This window comes from Hydra vulgaris, chromosome 12, assembly GCF_038396675.1.
Source record: "Hydra vulgaris chromosome 12, alternate assembly HydraT2T_AEP".
NCBI lineage: Eukaryota > Metazoa > Cnidaria > Hydrozoa > Anthoathecata > Hydridae > Hydra > Hydra vulgaris.
The window spans coordinates 70,338,875-70,353,788 of NC_088931.1; the positions used below are offsets into that span (position 1 = coordinate 70,338,875).

General features: G+C 27.6%; 1 protein-coding gene across 1 annotated transcript in view; it reads right to left on the reverse strand.

Annotated features, from left to right (window-relative positions):
• Nucleotides 1-14,867, reverse strand: part of LOC105846673 (receptor-type tyrosine-protein phosphatase S) — a 124,595-nt gene extending 109,728 nt beyond the window's left edge. The window contains exons 1-2 of the mRNA XM_065814265.1: nt 14,789-14,867; nt 220-383 (exon numbers count right to left, since the gene is read on the reverse strand). Coding sequence (XP_065670337.1) covers nt 220-383; nt 14,789-14,855 — 231 coding nt within the window. The 5' untranslated portion in view covers nt 14,856-14,867. The remainder of the gene's footprint in view (nt 1-219; nt 384-14,788) is intronic.
• Between the last annotated feature and the right edge of the window lie 47 nt (nt 14,868-14,914).

Sequence of the window (14,914 nt, forward strand, 5' to 3'; positions counted from 1 at the left end):
TAAAATTATTGAATTTATTATTCATAATCTAGTTACAAATTGTCTAATTACTGAATTATCAAATAAAATTCCTTATGGGTTTATAAAAAATAAAAAATTGCCTCACTAGTTTTTCAGAAATGTTAGATATAATTACAGATGCCTTTAAAAACAATTAGTAGATTTGATATATTTGGATGAAAAAATTTGTGTTTATAATAAATAAACTGCTTATTTTACCTGATACCATTCTGATAATCCATTATTCAATGAACACCAGCATTGTTTGTTATTTAGTCTTCCCATATTTGGACTGTGTTTATCATTGTACATAGATGAAGCTGTAAGTTGGTTGGCTTTTATGTATCCATTTCTCATTCCAAGTGGTGTTCGATTTGTACAATCTTGAAACAATATGTAAAATTAGTTATGTAGAAATTACTGAAATTATTTTAATTCTGCTGGCAGTGTTTGCCTGCAGTATTTTACATGATTTACATATATGATGGTGACATGAAATAACCGTTAAGAAGCTTCAGTAAAAACATCAACTTTTTTTTTTTGATAAAGCAATATCTATATATGAAGTATAACTAAAACAGAAAAAACAAACTTAATACTTTACATTCATTTTCTATTTTTTCTTAGTTTAAAAGTATAAATTAAAAGTTTAAATCTTAGTTTAAAAAATATAATAGCAAAAAATTTTGATCTTTATTCTTTTCCATATCATCCCCTTTTTCTTAACTTGCCTGTATTACTTGCTCTATTGTATGAGAGGGGTAAGAACAATGAAAACTTTTGTATTATTTATAAAAATGTATGTCTCATAAATCATTTTGTAATTGTTTTTATGTATGCATACATTATGATAATCTTGCTATTATGGTTTTAAAATGACTTATGAGTGAAATCAAAATATTTAAATTATGCATACTAGATTTCTGCACACTTTTAGATATATTGTTTAAACAGCATTTAAAATACTATCAGAAACTGAATTTATGGTTATTTATTATTTTATTTTTTTTGATAAGAGAGTAAGAGAAATAAATTTGGCATCATAAAATTAGTTTTTTTTATATTAAAAAAATTATATTTCATATTAATTTAAAAAAAAAAAAAACTTTGAGCAAAATTAAAATAATTTTTCTTTTATACCTTTTTGCACAGAATGTTTCTCAATTTTTGAACAAACTTTTGGGTTCAAACAAAAAAAATTTAATATGTTAAAATGAAAAACTTTTGTTTACAAATAACATCAAAATAGAGCTTACAACGGAAGTTTGTCTCGGTATAGTGTGCATCCAACGAGATGATTTTCTGATTTAAAAACAACTTTAGTTTGGTCACTAAACCACAGCATTCTTTAACATTACAAGAAATTTTAAAATTTCCTGTAAATAAATTTGTCAAAGTAAACTTGAGTTTCCTGTTGCCCAAATTTACTTAAGATAGTTGCTAACTTTCTGAGTTACATGATATCTGCATTTGGATTTACATGAATAAGCTAGTCCTAAATAATTTGTCTGAAAGTTCTTAGATTTGTTATTAACAACTAACATAGACTATGAAAATATATTTTTTCACATTTCATTTGTGAAATAAGAGTAACTTTAACCTTCAGCATTTTTTTAAAGAATAAAATACACCAAGGAAGGTTAAATTTTTTAAATAATAATACCAATAATGATACATTAAATGTGGTTAAAAAGGCATTTTTTTTGGAACATGATTTTTGAATTCAACTTACCTGTTCACTCAGACAACTGCAGTTTTTTAAATTTATAAAGAAGAAATTTTACAAATTTTTTTGCATGAAGGTTTATAAGCGCATTTTTCAACTTCAGAAATTTGCATGAAGACTTATATGCGCATTTCTTAACACTTTAGAAATTAATTTGGAAATCAAAGAAAAAATAGAAATAACTGCAGAAACAGGAAAGTTTTGCTATGAAAAAAACGGAAACACATTTATACAATACTAAAGATTTTTGTGGCTAAAGCATGCAATAAATGGCTTCAAAAACAAGAAAGCTACTAAAAAGTTATAAAGGACTCAAAACATGATTTTTCGATTTGCTGTTTACCAATTTATAAGATGTATATAGATTTAATTCATGCCATCTGACTTAAAAATGAAATCTGAAATAGTTTAATAGAACTTCAAAAAACCTTTGAAATTTTAGTCAAATATAAATACAAGATTGCTCTTGATAAAAATGAATTGATTTATTTAAAAAAAATTTTTTTTTTAAACATCTTTGCTTTTAAAAAGGCTGCAAGCAACCACTAATTAAAGTTGGAAGTTACTGGAAGAGAAAAGATGAATATTGTAGAGCAAGATAACGATTGACAGATGACTTAAAGGATTGCAAATTATATGAATCAGGAAAGCAAGATGAAGGAAGCGAATTCCAAAGAACTGATGTTCGAGGAAAAAAACTAGTAAGAGTTTTTGGAGCACTTAGGAACAGTCACAGAAAAAGGATGACACTTAATTGAATGACGAGTAACACGAGAATGAATTTTAGTAGATGGCGCAAGAGACGCTAGCTCTTTAGAGCAGTGCCCATTATAGTATTTGTAGAAAAGAGAAAGAGAGGCAACACTACGACGATGTAATAACGGTTAGAGGTCGGCTGTAAGAGAAGGTCCAACTATGTTTACAATGCATTTTTGCACCCTGTCCAAAAGAGAAAGGGCAACATTAGTAGATCCGCCCTAGATATAGCAAAAGTATTACATAAAAGGCCGGATTTGAGATTTATAAAGATAGAGATTAGAATCCGAAGTAAGAAAGTGTTGAGCTCCATAAAGAGATGCAACCTTAGCAGATGCTAATTTTGCAACTGATTTGATATATGGTTTCCAAGAAAGATTGGAAGTAAGAGTTAATCCTAAAAGATGAAGAGTGGATGACTCATCGAGTACATTACGGCTCATAAATATAGAAAGATCTAAATTATTGCAATAACAATTGGCTGAAAAAATTGAGTTTAATCTGAATTGAAGTTCACCAGCCACTGTGAGCCCCATGCTGTAGCAGAAGTGAGATCCTTTTCAAGCTCAAATGCACCCTCCAAGCAATCAGAGGGTGTTGGCTTCTTATCACAACAAGAATAAATGGGAGTATCATCAGCAAACAATGCCACCTTAGATGTGAGAATATCTGGAAGATCGCTGATGTAAATTAAAAAGAGTATAGGGCCAAGGATAGAACCTTGAGGAACCCCTGAAGTTACAGAATAAGAAGAAGAGTGCTGTCCATTGTGGACAACTTTTATACTACGATTGGAAAGAAAGGATTCAATAATCTTAAAGATGTTGGCAGATACACCATAAGAAAAAAGGTTATGGAGAAGACCAGCATGCCAAAGTTTATGAAAAGCTTTTGAAATGTCAAGAGCGATGGCCTAAACCTCTCCACCTTTAACTAATGCACGATAAAACCTATCGGTTATTACTGTTAACAAATCAGCTGTAGAATGAGAAGATCGAAATCCATAATGTTGGTCAGAAAGTAAGTTATTAGATTCCAGATGAGAAATTAAGTGTTTGTTAATTAAAGATTCAAAAACCTTGCTTATGATAGGAAGAAGACTAATGGGACGGTAGTTAGACAAATCAGATTGCTCTCCAGAATTTTTGAAGATAGGGATAACAGATGCCGCTTTCCAGCAGACTGGAAAACAAGACTCTGATAAGCACTTGTTGAATAGTTTTGAGAGTATAGACTACAGCTCCGGAGAACACTTCTGCAAGACAATAAAAGGTATGTTGTCCGGGCCACAAGCTGTAGGAGAATCTAAGCAGGAAATCACTTTAGATACTGATGCTGGAGTGATATGAATGTCAAGCAATGGATCAACCTGTTTGTTGGTAATATCAGGTAGAACGCATCTAGAGGAATCAAGAGATGATATTGATGAAAAATTCTTAGCAAACAATTCAGCTTTGTCTTTAGGTGAGGTGACTAAGTCTGAACCATACAAGAGAGGTGGAAAGATTTGTCCTTATTATTAATACTATTAAAGATTCTACAGAAGTCACGAGAGCCTAATTTTTGTGATGAAATACGAGATTTCATGATCTGAGAATAGTAAGCTTTGGCATTAGAAAAAACCTTTTTACAATGGTTTCTAGCAGTAATAAACAGACGCCTGTTTTCTGGAGAATTTTTTCGCTAACAGATATGGAAGTAATGGTTTCGATTGGCAATTGCAGCAGCACAATGTGAGGAAAACCATGGAGGAGAGCAAGGCTTGAGCTGGAATCGTCGAGAGGGAACAAAAAACTCCATGCCAGCCTGAATCCACGAAGTTATGTAAAAAGCACTTTGGACGACAGGAAGAGGAAAGATTTCAACTCAAGGGCCATCATGAAAAAAATCACGGAAAGAATCCCAGTCAGCTTTAAGGTAGTTGTAAGAGGTATGATAATAGGGGGATTCAGATGATGAAGGAGAATAAGATAATAGTTTTAGAGAGATTAAACTGTGATCAGAAGCACCTAAGGGTGAATATGGAGAAACTGAGCAATGACTAGGATCAGAAACAAGACATAAGTCGAGTTGAAAAAGAAAATGATTCGGGTTGTCTGGAAAGCGAGTTGGAAAGTTGACTATTTGAGTTAGGGATTGAGAAAGGCAATTGTGATGAGCAATAAAGTCACCGACAACAACAATATAAGCTGATGGATAAAGAGAGAGGGCTTGGTCAATATGATCAGAAATAACATCAAAAAGAGTGCAGTCTTGAGATCAAGGAGAGCGATATATAACAAAGAGAGAGGTGATAGAGTGAAGTGGTGCTTAAAGAAAGCACATGAAAGAACAAGTAGGTCTGGTGAACTTTGCATGAGATTTTTTTTTTTTTTTTTTAATTCACCTCCTCAAGGCTGAGAAGGCCACTACAGAGGAGGAGGCTACTTATTAGTGGTTAATAACCCTCTCTCAACTCTATAGCTCCGAAACACGAACCTTGACAAACAAGGCCGCTGCGCGGAGAAACAAGTTGAGCGCGGTACTACCAGGGACGTGGTGGGGATCGAACTCGGAACCTCTCGCTTATGAAGCGAGCGCTTTACCACTACACCACTACCGCATATAAGATAAGATAAGACTTAACAGAAGAAAAATTACTTCAAAGACCACAAATATTAGTGAATGATAGGTTTAGAGAACTTGGTGATGATTGATTGGTGATGATAAGTTATCTAATCATAAAAACAGAGACACAAGCAAAACTTATGCTTGAATCAAGAAGATCCAGCATTTAACATCCTACACTGGAAACAACGTATTAAAAATACATCTGCGCCAGCCTAATAGATAAAGTTGGTAGCCTAATAGATGAAATTGGTAAGAACTTTTAATAATGAATTCTATTCTTTAGAACTTCTTTAATTCTATTCTTAAAATTAAACATAATTAAATAAAATTTTTTAAAATTAAATATAATAAATAAAATTCTATTCTTTAGAACTTTAGATTCTAAGAACTTTTTTTTTTCAACTTAGTTTCTCCGCGCAGCGGCCTTGCTCGGCAAGGTTTGTGTTTCAGAGTTGAAGAGTTGAGAGAGGGTTGCACCACGAATAACAACTAAAAAAAAAAAAATAATAATAATGAGTAGCCTCCTAGACTTTAGTGGCCCCCTTCGGGCCTTGGGGAGGTGAATAATCTAAAAAAAATAATGAATTCATTTAATAGGCGCCAGCCTAATATATGAAAATGGTAAGAACTTTTAATAATGAAGTTTTTTAATGGAAAAAAGTACAAAAAAGGGCCTCAAATTGCAGCATTAGGTGTATATAAAAATATTTATGATAATCTGTCTGAAGATGTAATTTAGATGAAGTTTCTTGTCATGATGATAAAGTGAAATTCAAAAATCAAACCTGTGTTGATAATGATTTTACTTGTTTTCCTGCCAGAGCACAAGGTTAAGAGTTGAACTTTTCTTATACAAAAGATTCTCTACAAACTTTCTATTCAAATGTAAATTTATGGTTGATTTATAAATTTAAATTGAATTATATTCCAATTAAGAAAAGAGATCAATGATCAAAGGTTAAGAATTAGAAGATTTATTCAGTCAGAGTCAATAGATTGGAGCTCTATTTAAATAACTCTATTTGCAGAATGCACTAACTTAACTTACATATATATATATATATATATATATATATATATATATATATATATATATATATATATATATATATATATATATATATATATATATATATATATATATATATATATATATATATATTTGTGTGTGTGTATATATAAACTATTTAGTAAATAATTTAATAATAATAATAAAAATAATAATAAGAATGGCAGTTTAAATCTGTAGTGAAGAACATTAATATGTGTGAAATATACATTAAAAACCATAAATACAGTGCAATAAATATATAAACATTTAAAAAAATAAATCATGTATTTTATCTTTTATATAAAAAAATTTAGTTAAAAAGAAAACTGTATAAATTTTTTATCAAATCAAAAAATTTTAGCTTTAAACCTTTCTAATGCAATAACAAAAATTTTTAAAACTGTATTTCGTTGGTCTGAAATTTGGCTGCCAAATTAAACTTTGTGTCAAGTTAAAAATTTTGATTAATATATTTACTAATACTATATATTATTAATACAAAATAATGTTTAAAATCAAAATCATGTGCTATGTTATTTAAGTTTTAAAAAATAAATCATGTATTTTATCTTTTCTTTTTCTTTTTATAAGTCAGTGAATGCGCTGACAAATCCTGGGAACAACCCAAATTTAAATAAATATGTAACTAAAATAACAATTAGTTTTCAAAATGGCTTCAAGGATCAGTTGCTGCAACTTGACTCAGAAAAAAAGTAGTGCAAGAAGTTCTTGGTTATCAAAAGTATCCAAGGCATCTTAATTATAATAAATTTCATTTTGATTATTTTTATATTTCGAATGTTAATTCAAATGTAAGTGATAAAAATTCAAAAGTTAGTAATAAAACTGGTAATTTTGCAAAAGTCTTATAAAAACTCTTTTAAACTGGTTTTTAATTTAAAATTATTTAAATTAAATCAGACTCAATTATATTGATATATTGATATATAGATAAATATGGAATCAGTAATCAGACTCAGTGCTAATATAATACAATTGACATGTTTCTGTTTAAGAACTAAATTTGTTTGCAAATCGAACTTCAACCTTTAAGTATTGGAGTTCCATGATATTGTCTAATCTGAACAACCTGAAACTGTTAATGATACTAAAGAATATTTATGCCACCATTGTTTTGACATAAGGGCTGTTAAAATAACAAGTGACATTTTTTTAGGCGTTTTTAGAGACCCCCTTCCCTCTCCTATGTGACATTTTTAATAACCACACACCCCCCCCCCACTACCACCCCTGGTGTGATGTGACAAAGACAAAAAATTTTAAACTTTCATAAGTGTTATTTTAATTGTAACAGTTCATGTTTAAAAAAATATAATTGACATGTTTCTGTTTAAGAACTAAATTTGTTCTCAAATCGGACTTTAACCTTTAAGTATTGGAGTTCCATGTTTTTCAATACTTATTGAAGTCCAGTTGAGATCAGAGGTATCAACATTGTCCTGATCATACTACTCAATTGATTCGTTTTCCAAACTTAAAAAGAGGCACATAAGTTCAAAATGACCTTGAGCAACAAAGAGATGAGGTTTAACTTTGCCTAGAGTTGTCAAAACAAATTGCGTGGTCAAGTTGTTAAAATAAAATATTTTATGCATGGTCAGGAATGGCATTTGATCGCACTTCTTTAATTTTTATCGGACATGCCCATAAAACTTGAGTATTTATCAAACAAAATGTCCGGTACAAAAAAGTTGGTTATTTCAAGCCCTGTATTTCAAGCCAAACTTTAGTCACATGTTGAATCATTCTATTTTGCAGAACTAGTTGAGTTTAGAGAAAACTAAAGGTCAAAACTTCAATGCAACTTGGTCTATTGGTAAAAATACAAGCGATTTTGTAATGAATGTTATAAATGAAAGAAATATAAACCCTTTTTAAAGCATTTGTCAATATAGCTGTAGATGCAGGAGGAGGTTTTTTAAAGGTTGCATGTAATGCGTTTGATCCTGATAAACAGTACTTGTCTTCTTCAAAGTATCAAGATAGTGGAGCCTAATGTACACATGTCTTAGTTATAGTTGAAGACGTTTCTGAATCTAACTAGAATTTAGGTCAAGTTGGAAAAATTAAAATTTTATGAGGGTTTTGACATAAAATGTGCAAATACTGTATTGGTTTTGTCTTTATACTCTGGAAAATATACATGTCTGTACTGTACAGGATTATAATTCTTCAGGATTCTTTAACTTCTGGAGATCTTAGAACATTTGAAAATCTTGGTTACTGGGCTAATAAATATAATAATGATGGATGTCCATTAATTAAATGCCAAATTATGCCAATGTGATTAATAAAAGATTGATTTATTTAGATGAGAATCCTAAAACATTTATTATTCATAAGATTGCTCCACCGGAATTGTATTTGATGATGGAATCAGTGGGAGTTTTAGGCAAAGTCTATTATTTATCTATGATCACAGATTTAAAATCTGGCTGTCTTTATATCACATTATTTTTCGAGGATACCATGGAGCTGGATGGGATAGAAATAACTTGAACAAAATACTTAATTAGACTGGCATTTTAAATCTTTACAAATTAAAATCCATGATGCAAAAATACAAAGATTAATATTAAAAACTACATGGAAAATACATATTATTGTAATTCTCCTTGTTCCTTTTCTATAATACCATAATATAGGCCTAGAAAATTTTGCAGAATAGGCTGGAGAGGCAGTGCGTGCTAAGTTTAAACCTACCTTGAAAAGGTATATAGTCAGCATAGAACATAATAAACATGGAGAAAATTTAATAAAAGTTGTTATTGATTTTAACACAAGAAAAATCATATAATAATATCTGTGTTGATCTGTATTGAAGTCTTTTTGTTGTGAAATATATCAAGAGCAGACCAAAGATTTTTTACTGTTTATTATTTATCTAATTACTCTAAATTTTTGTATATTTATACCAGACTCAAATGAGGATGAATTCAGGGCTTGAATTAAGTGTATCGCAATTGCGAATTGCAATACGCTTACATACACTTAATTCGAGCATATGCTTATGCTTTTCACACCTTCGCAATTAGTTTTTTCTTTCAAAAAATATTTTCATGATTTGTTTTTTTGTTTGTTTGCTTTTTTTTTTTTTTTTTTTAATTTAGCATTTTTTGGGGCAATTCTTAAAATCAATATTTTTGTCTAAGTTTTTTTATAAGGGTTCAGAAAGAACATCACGCTAAATTTATCTTTTGAATGCATGATCATTTGCTCTTTAACACAGAGATTTTCATTTAACGCAAAGTACTTTTGAATTTAAATTAGTTTAAATCTCTGCATGTAAGCTAATAATATTTTAAAGGGTAACTAGTCGTTAAAGTGAAAATTAATTTATTAATAATTTAAATTATTATTTCATCAACAGTTTTATATTATTAACTTTAAGTATATTAAAATATATATTAATTTCTTTTTATTAAAATTTTTTTAATAAAAATTTTTTAATAAAATTGCATTTGATTAACTAATAGTTAATCAATGTAGCATTGATTAACTAACAGTTAATCAATGCTAATAAAAACCACTAACTTTTTTGCTTCAACGTTTTTTGCTTTAACAACCCTGAACCTTTTTACTTTGATTTACTGAATGGATAGAGTACATCATAGTAAATTCACTTATAAACTAAATCAAAACAGTAACTTACATTTACTCAAATATTAATTTATTAACTATATTAATTTACTTAATTTACTCAAAGACTCACAAAAGTTAGCTGTACAAATGTTTCTATTTATATGTTGTAAACACATAATATAAGCTACTAACTAAAAATTATTTTAACAAGAAATGTTGAATAGAATATAAAAAACGTGATACCATTTTTTTATATTTAAATTTTATTTAAAGCGATATCAAGATTAAAAATTTTCTATAAATAGGCAAGTTATTTTTAGGAATTTTCTAAAAAGAAATCTATTTGAACAAAAGAATTTTGGAAGAATTTTCTCATTCAAATACTTTTGCGATTAAAGTTTGAAATTAAAAAAAAAAAGGAAAAATCTAAAAAATTTTAATGTTCAATAATTATAAACTTAATTGCAGCAGCGTCTGTAATACCCAGTGGCATAGCAAAGATCTTTCATGAAAGTTAAATGCATATCTAGCTACAATAACAATATCAGATTTAGAATATAGTGCAAGTGAGGTAGAAAATTTTATTTAAATTATAAACATTTTGAATAGTAAATTATTTTTTATTTCTTGAAAATAGTTTTCAAAGTAGAAACATTCTATTACAAAAATTAACACAGTGATTATTGCAAACATTAAACCAAAAATTAAATTATAAAAAATTTAAATGAAAATAAAAATTATTTTATTTCTGCTCAAAGAAATTTTTTTCCAAAAAAATAATTTAGGCCTATACTTAAACTTAACAAAATATAAATCGATTTATTAAATAAATATTTTCTCACTTTTTATTACAAAACAATTTGAACGAAAAAATTTAATGAAAGCATTAATGTAAAAATGGTTTTAATGAAAAAATTAATTATACTAAAATTTTTAACAGTACATTTATTATACTGAGATTTTTAATAGTAATAGCAATAAATTATAAAAAAACGTAGTATCTAATGTTTTTTTGCTTTGACCTTACTCGTTTGGTCTACAAATATGCATGCTTATGCATTTTTTTTTAATTAAACATTTATTTAATTCGTCTTATTTTAAACACCTTTTATGTTATTAATGGTATAAAAACTTAACTTTATAAAACAGCAACATGATCAGCGTCACGAAGTTGTTTTATAATAACACAAGCCTTTATATTGTCAAAACTTTGCAGTTTGTTTTATTGTTGTTTTATAGCTTTTTAACTTATTCTTTAAAAAAAACATGTGTTTTATCGCCAGCATAAACGTATTAGTTTTCTAATTTTATTTCTAAGTTTCCTATAACTAATAGCTTATAAATATTAGTTTTCTACAACTAATTAAAGTGGTTTGAATATTGTAATATTTGCGTTTTTACTTTTACTTTTTTAAGTATCATGTTGAGTAAAAATAATTACTAAAACTAATATCGAAATAGTATTAAATACTTTATTTGCTCATTACATCATAACTTTCTCATTACACTATAACTACAACTTAAACTTGAAACTATAACTTAAGCTGTAAATTATAACAGTAACTTACGCTAATTTAAACTTCGCTAAACGAGAAAATTATAAGATATTATTTAAATATGAGAGATATTATGTTTAAAAAATAACAATTATGAACTAATGCAGAAAAAATAAACTTTTTTCGTTAATTCAAGCCCTGGAATTACAAAAAAGGTGGTAATTAAAGCTTGAGAACAGTAATACTCAAATCACTAAAGGGAATAAGATTTTAGAATTCTTTTAGGCTACTTTAAATAACATCAAAACTCATTATTATTAAACAACAACAACAACAATAACAACAACAACAACAACAACAATAACAACAGACATTTATTTTCCTCAAAACATACAATCATATAATTACAATAATATACTAATAATAATAATAATAGTAATAATAATAATTAATTACAATAATATATTAACAATAATAGTAATAATAATAATAAAAGTAAGAATAAGAATATCTATAGTATTATCACTCATGTGGAAACCTGATCAAATGAGTGGCACCAAATAATTATATTAATAATATTAATTTAAAAAATAATAACAATAATAATTTTATTCATTAATAATTATATTATTAATATTAAGTTAAAAAATAATAACAATAATAACTTTATTCATTAATAGAGCAAAAGTAACCGCAAAAATAATAGTATTTATAATAATTATAACAATAATAGTAATAATAAAAATACCAGTAGTAAAAATAATAAATAATAATGACAAAATCAATAAAGTAAGAAGAAAAAAAAAAATAAGAAAACTAAAAGAAGTTAATATTGATATGAAATTAAAATTAATTTTTTTAGAATTTGTTTAAATTTATTTTATTTTAAATAAAGAAATAAAGATGAATTATTTTTAAGTTTTAATTTTTCAAACTCATTCACAATCATACAAGACTTCAATTCCATTCACTGATACACTGATGTATAATTGAATACTTAGCATACCTTAAAGTTTTTTAGGGAGGTACATTTAGTTTTCCATTATTGATGTTTCTAGTTAAATGTGAATGTATAAATTGAGTTTCAGTGAAGAAGGTTGTAATAGAGGAAGGTAAATTTTTATTAAGGAAGTCCAAAACAAAAAGAAGATTAACAAATTTAACTAGTGCTGACAAGGTAGGAATTTTAAGTTTTTTGAAAAAGTTTGATGTTTCTGTATTATGGAGTTGAAAATTTATTATTGGAATTGATTGGCGCTAAGCTGATAACAATTTATTAATATTAGTTGCCAATTTGTCCCCAAACCTGACAACAGTAGTTAAGATGAGACTGAAAAAATGCAAAATATAGATTCTAAAGGGTAGTTTTATCAACATAATGGCAAATTATTGAAAGCATGTCATTAGCTCGATTAAATTTTTTACAGAGCGCATCTATATTAAAATTCTATGAGAGCTTCAAATCTATAAAAATACCAATATATTTAACATGTGATGGAAGTCCAAAACAAAAAGAAGATTAACAAATTTAACTAGTGCTGACAAGGTAGGAATTTTAAGTTTTTTGAAAAAGTTTGATGTTTCTGTATTATGGAGTTGAAAATTTATTATTGGAATTGATTGGCGCTAAGCTGATAACAATTTATTAATATTAGTTGCCAATTTGTCCCCAAACCTGACAACAGTAGTTAAGATGAGACTGAAAAAATGCAAAATATAGATTCTAAAGGGTAGTTTTATCAACATAATGGCAAATTATTGAAAGCATGTCATTAGCTCGATTAAATTTTTTACAGAGCGCATCTATATTAAAATTCTATGAGAGCTTCAAATCTATAAAAATACCAATATATTTAACATGTGATGGATGTAAATGCCTATAATTAACTTTAATTTTAGTTTTTGTCTTGGAGATGAAAAAAATATCAGTTTTTTTTTTAAGTTCAGAGAAATTAAGTTTACATTTATCCAATGAACTAAACCTTTTAGATCTAAGTTTATTATTATGCAAGATGTTAGTATATCATCAGCAAACAAATGGATGAGACTTTTTTTGTTACTTAGCATGGGATTTCGATGTTAAACTTAGTTATTTTTACCTAATATATATTAGTAGAGACTGAATAAAACTGAATTTTTAAATTGACACAAACATTAACCTGAAGGTCATATTTCAGAGCAGTGATTTGCAAAGAATATATATATATATATATACATTAAATTAAATTATGAGAGTTTAATAGCTTCTATTTTCTGCAAAGCATGCCTTGGGTGTTAAGATACATTACATAGCCTCAATGATAGCAACTCATCTAGAAAAGGACTTACTCTAACAAATTACCTGGACCACATACCTTTGATTAACAATCTTTCTACTGGTATCCTGATTTAATATATGTTAAGTTTACAACTTAAAGGATATTTGGTTGTAAAAATTTACTTTTATAACTGAACTGTTTTTATTTCAGGGATGCATAATGAAACTTGTTTGAAACGCTGGAATGCTGGTTTTTTCCATAAGCTTTCTTCTTACGGTGTATATGGTAACATCTTGAGAGTATTAAATTCTTTCTTTCCAATAGTAGTATAAAAGTTATCCTCGATGAACAGCATCATCATCTTCATATTCTCATCTTCATATTCTGTAACTTCAAGGGTTCCTCAAGGTTCAATCCTTGACCCTATACTCTTTTTAATATACATTAACAATCTTCCAGATATTTTTACATCTAAGGTGGCATTGTTCGCTGATGATACTGCCATTTATTCTTGTCTTAATAGGAAGCCAATACTCTCTAATTGCTTAGAGGGGGCTTCTGAGCTTGAAAAGGATTTTACTCCTGCTACAGCATGGAGCAGTGGCTGGTGAACTCACAGTGGCTGGTGAACTTTAACTCAGATAAAACTCAGTTTTTTTCAGTTAACTGTTATCGCAATAATTTAGATCTTCCTATATTTATGAACGATAATGTACTAGATGAGTCTTCTACCCTTCATCTTTTAGGATTAACTCTTACTTCCGATCTTTCTCGGGAACCATATATTAAACCCATTGCAAAATTAGCATCTGCTAATTTTGCAATGGGTTGAATACAATGAGAAGCTTGTTTTTCTCAACACTAACACTTTAATTTTGTTCGACAAAGTCTCATAACTTATAACTTAACATAATGTAATGTATATATGAAATCTATAGTAAATATTTAGTTGTCAAATTAGACTAAGCAGAAAAAGTCTGCAACGATATATAAAAAAATTTGAAAGTAAAAAAAAAACATACAAAAATGAACTGATGTAAAGGGGAGAAAAGAAAATATGTTTAGGAGACAAACATAAATTAATACCTAATAAAGAAATCATTTTAAAAAATCATATAAAATCATCATGAAATATATAATGTAAAAATGTAAAAACTAATAAATAAAATCCAAATGATATAAAAATTATTTTCTTTTTGAAGAAAGTAAACACGTAAAAGGCGAACATTTAAAGTATGATAAAATTTACAAAATAACTAATAATTAAAGATTTTTTAAACAAACTTACTTTTAGATTCTATTTCCATAACAGTTAGCAAAAAGAAGATAAAAATTTTGGTGATTTTCACTTTCATAATTTATTGCTAAATTGTAAAATACAATTAACTTTTATATACATACATACATACATACA